The sequence below is a fragment of the Lactuca sativa genome, chromosome 2 (genome assembly GCF_002870075.4).
Source record: "Lactuca sativa cultivar Salinas chromosome 2, Lsat_Salinas_v11, whole genome shotgun sequence".
NCBI lineage: Eukaryota > Viridiplantae > Streptophyta > Magnoliopsida > Asterales > Asteraceae > Lactuca > Lactuca sativa.
The window spans coordinates 171207300-171212405 of record NC_056624.2 but is presented as its reverse complement, the minus strand read 5'-3'; the positions used below and the strand labels follow the sequence as shown (position 1 = coordinate 171212405).

Sequence of the window (5106 nt, the reverse complement as noted above, 5' to 3'; positions counted from 1 at the left end):
TGACTCGATGAACCGCGGCCGCTTATTAACGACCCCATATGCCCTTGTTATCTCCGCCTCCCATTGGCTGTCAACGATTCGCACCGTTGAAGAAGAAGCATGGCGGCTACTGTTGAGGTTTTGGATTCTGTCGGCCATTGATCTGGATTCTTTCTTTTTGAAATACTAAGATTCAGACACAGAAACACAGTACAGTCGCTGTCGAGAGCAGTGTTTGTTTTTACCAATAAGAATAAAAGATTATTTATACTCAGATTTCTAGGGTTCTGTGTTGGATCCTTTCATCATGTTCGATACTCACTGAGATTCGGGATTTGTTACTATAAATTTCAGGATCCAAATACATAGGCCCAAATTAAATATAACACCAACAGACTATGAATAATGTTTATATGTAGATATCGGATATTTGTAAATTTGTAATTTATTGGATTCTAAAAGAAAGTTAAAAGTTAAAAAGATTGAGTATTATACTACTATAGTCAACCATATGCATTATGCTTGCAGTTTATATACTTCAACTAATTAATGTTTTGATTAGTAGATAATTTGTGTTGGATAACCGATGAATATAAAACAATAATTTGTAGGAATACATAGGTGAGATAATTTGAAAGAAAACTTCATTTAGAAAGCAGATTGAAGTTTTCTTGTAGTGAAGGTATAAACAACGAGTCAATGATAGTGATAGAACAAACATACTCCCTTTTAATTAGAAATTATCATCATCACGTTAGAGTGAGACCACGAAAGTGTCTTTGTTTTTGTAATGAAGTTTTATGTTGGATTTGGATATATATCTATTTTTATCGGTCATGTTTAGAATTTTCAAAAATAATCATAACGTTCATATTTGTTAACGGTCATAAATTTTATGACGACAAAAATTATGTAAAATCACTTTAGGCTGAAGGGTGTAGTGCCATCGAAACCGTACTTCCTCCCCCGCCACGTAAACGCCATGTCATTTTTTACCACTCAAGTGTGGCTTCTTGTCACACCAAGGGAGTGGTGCCACACATTCTTTATTTTTTTTTTAACTATTTTAATTTAATAAAACTTTTTTTTTAAAACTATTTTACTTTAATAAAACTTCTATTTTAATAAAAAAACATAATTTATCATTACTTGAAAAAAAAAAAAAAAAAAAAAAAAAAAAAAAAAAAACATTACAATACATTACCAAAAAAAAAAAAAAAGAATACAAAAACCACACACATGACATTTAAATAATCCTGGAAACTTAAAAAAAAAACAAATAAAATAACTAAAGCAAACTACATAAAGTCCTTCTCCGAGAACTCGTCTTCGGGGTCATCCGGTTGATCCAAATTAAGGTTAATGATTTGAACCTCGTAAATGTGTTCCACCAAGTCATTGCGAAGATTGTGAAATGTTTCAGTACAAAATATCTCTGCTCTCTTGTTTATATACTCTTCCCCACCAATTTCTATTGGCTGTGTCTCTGGTATGGTTTCTTCCTCGTCAAACGCACATATCGCTCTTCCTTCGTCTTCAATAATCATGTTATGCAATATAAGACATGTATACATGATTTCTTGAAGTTTTTCCTCGCCTAAATAAGCTGCTGGTTTTTTCAATATGAACCACCGTTTCTTCAGAGCTCCAAAAGCACGTTCAACATCCTTCCTAGCTCTTTCTTGAGCTCTCTTGAATTTCTTTCGTCTAGAACCATGTGGAGCTATAAACGATTTAACAAACACAACATACTCAGGATAGATTCCATCGACCAGATAATAACCATACTTATATGGCGTTCCACGCACTTGAAAAGAAGAATCTGGTGCGGATCCATCGTATATGTTGTTAAATATTGGTGAACGATTAAGAATGTTGATGTCGTTAATCGAACCAGGAGAACCAAAAAAAGCATGCCAAATCCTCATATCTTGTGATGCAACTGCTTCAAGTATGACTGTTGGGTGACCATGATTACCTCGGGTAAATTGCACATGATATGCTGTAGGGCAATTTTCCCATGCGCAATTGAGACAATCTAAGCTTCCTAGCATTCCAGGAAACCCATGTACACTAGCATGATGAGCTTGCAATTACAAGATGGCATTACGTGTAGGCTTACGTAAATATTTTGGACCACAAAACTGAATCATAGTTTTGCAGAAAAAATGGAGACTATCTCGTGCGATCCTAGCAGACATCCTAAAACTTTCGTCTAACGCATCAGGCGGAATGTCATATGCTAATTGACGAAGTGCGGCCGTATATTTTGGTAAGGGAGTGAAACCGGGTGTACCTCTAGCATCGTAGCATTGTTGGAAAAAACTGCACTCCCTCGTTACATCTTCAACTATACGTACGAATAAACCTTTGAGCATTCTGAAGCGCCTACGAAAATAATACCATTGGTAAGTGACATTCTCTGCAAAATAGTCTTGCACCAAACGTTGGTTGGCTTATTCACGATTTCTGCAAATATATCTTCGTGTTTTCCGTTGAGAACTTGCAGCTACGTTGTTACATACAACGTTGTATGTTTGTTCCGCCATTTGAACATATGCAATAGCGATATCAAAAATAGTCTGAAATTCTTCAGAATATGACATTTTTAGGGAGTGGTGATTTTAATTTTTTTTTTTTTGAGAGAGAAGAGATTGTGTTGTGAAAAAAAGTGAACTTGATATGTATATATATAGGAAAGAAAAAGCAAAAGCAAAAGGAAAATAAATAAATAAATAAATACTCAACAACCAACAATCGGCAATCCTTCCCAATTCTCATCAACCAATCACAGAACGCAGCCTTGAAGGATTGCACTGCGGCCAAAACCGCACAAGACCGCGGTCTGGGGGCGGTGTGCGCGGTCCAGCTGGCGCGAACCGCGACCTAAAACCGCAGCCACACTGTGCAACCTTATATTATAATTGTGCAGTTGAAAAACTTTTTTAATTTTGTAAAATCAGTTTATTTAAATTTTATTTTATTATAACAACTTGCATATGTTAAAAAAAAACAGGCTTTTATTATAGACTGTAACCGTTTGGTCCGCCTTTTATTACAAGTTGTAGTCATTTGGTCCACCTAACATAATCTAATTATAATCAATCAACATCAGTATACATCGTCAATGCGACATTTGTGCTATAAGGATCAAAAGAAGGCAGATGAAAAAAATACAAGGACCAAATGTGTCCAACTCAAAAATAAAGTCGTCTAAGAGAGAAGATGAATTTAGGACTAAATAGAAAGAAACATATGTTACGTGCGAACATCTAAGTCATCTATTTATAATAAATAGGGATGTCAAAAAGTCCCGTGGGACCCCGTTCCCGTAGGGGCCCCGTCCCGTTTAGGTTTTTTTTTTTTTTTTTTTTTTTTTTTAAAAAAAATCGGGGGCGGCAAGGTTAACCCCCATTTTAATTTCGGGGGCGGGGGCGGGGGCGGGGGTAGGCAATCTCGTCCCGAAATCCACATGGGGACCCCGTTAATAAACTACACATATATTTACATATATTAATTATATAAATATAATAAACTATAACATGATTTTAAGCTTCCAAAATTCATCAAAAAACATGTTTTTAAGTTGTTAGTATAATTTTTTAAAATGCCATAACTTTTTTTATTAACATATAAAATTTTGCTATAAATAATTATTTATTACCTAAAAAATAGTTTATTTTAGCCTAAATAACAACTTCTTTTAGCCCAAAAAAAATAGCCCAAAATCAATTGGGGGGGGGGGGGGGGGGTAATAAAGGGGATTCAGGGGCGGGGCGGGGGTAGGAACATTGAACATTCCGGGGTCGGGGGCGGGGAGACGGTGAAATTTCGGGGGCGAGGGCGGAAGATGCACTCCCCGTCCCGTTTGCCCCCGTTGACATCCCTAATAATAAATCGACATCAATATGAAATGTTAATGCCACCCTAGTGCTATAAGGAGAAAAAGACGGCATACGGAAAAATCTAGCCATTATAAACAAGAAAAAAAAATAACCAATCATTTTTTAGTTTTTTAAAAAATAATCATTTTCTCTGATGCCATTATTCCAGAGTACTGTCATTCTGGAGATTTTTATTTTATTTTAGTTCTTTTATTTAATATTCAAAGAATATTGTTTTTTTTTCGAATACTACATTTCATAATGTTTAATTTCTCCGTTTTTCAATGAAATATCTAATTATGACATTAATATTGTATATAGTTCATATTACTATTTTTGTTTAATTTTTTGTTAAATTAAGCAAATAATGATTTTTTTTATTCCATAATTGTTCTTAAAGTTCGGAGTTTTTTTTTTTCCGAAAGCTGACATTTTAGTGTGGCATTTGGAATGCCGTTTCCGAAATTAGTAAAAAAATATTTTTTCTTGGTCCGAAATGCCTATTCTGGACAAAGTGGTTATTTTTGTTATTTTTTGGTTATTATCTTCGGATACATATTAAAAAGTCTTTAGATTTCTTAATAATAATAATAATAATAATAATAATAAATATTCACCCATTCAAACTACATATTATACTATCTAAAAAATTGATAATTATAGGAAAAAGGGATCTAGGTAAATAGGTAATCGACATTGCAATCACTAGACACTATACTTTTAACAAACATTTAATGACATACACTCCTTTTATGACATACAAACGTGTGTTTTCTAAAAAATGCTGTATTTTATAAAAAAGATTTATGACATTTATATTTGTATGTCAAAAACTTAGTGTCACAATAAATAAATAAACACAGAGTATGTCATCAAATGTGCGTGTCATCTTTCTTAGTAGTCATCTTATAATTTCCTAGCAAATAAACCACGCGTCCATTTTTTTCTCACAAAATCGACCAACTAGGGATTTTGACCTTAGACTTCGCAAAATCATTCACACGAAGCCTCACTCTTCCAACCATGGGCGGAGATAGCAGGGGGCTGTCGGATGCTCTGCCCCCTCAATCTCCTTTAAAAGTCCAAACTATAGTATATCGGTGTATGTATAATTTGAAGTCCACATAAGTTTTGTGTGATAAAAATCCCCAGGCAATCTTTATTAAAATTTCAGTTAATATATAGAAATGTAATAGGATTACGACTATGAGTAAACTTGGGGCCTACAATTAAAATCTCATAG

At 34.1% G+C, this 5106-nt stretch overlaps 1 protein-coding gene across 1 annotated transcript; it reads right to left on the bottom strand.

Annotated features, from left to right (window-relative positions):
* Positions 1-1277: 1277 nt before the first annotated feature.
* On the bottom strand, positions 1278-2033 carry LOC128132426 (protein ALP1-like). The gene has a single exon (XM_052768986.1). It carries the CDS (start codon positions 2031-2033, stop codon positions 1278-1280), a length of 756 nt encoding a protein of 251 aa, XP_052624946.1.
* Between the last annotated feature and the right edge of the window lie 3073 nt (positions 2034-5106).

Bases quoted from the DNA above. Each gene is read 5' to 3' on its own strand.
- LOC128132426 (XM_052768986.1), bottom strand. From the start codon at position 2,033: ATGCTAGGAAGCTTAGATTGTCTCAATTGCGCATGGGAAAATTGCCCT.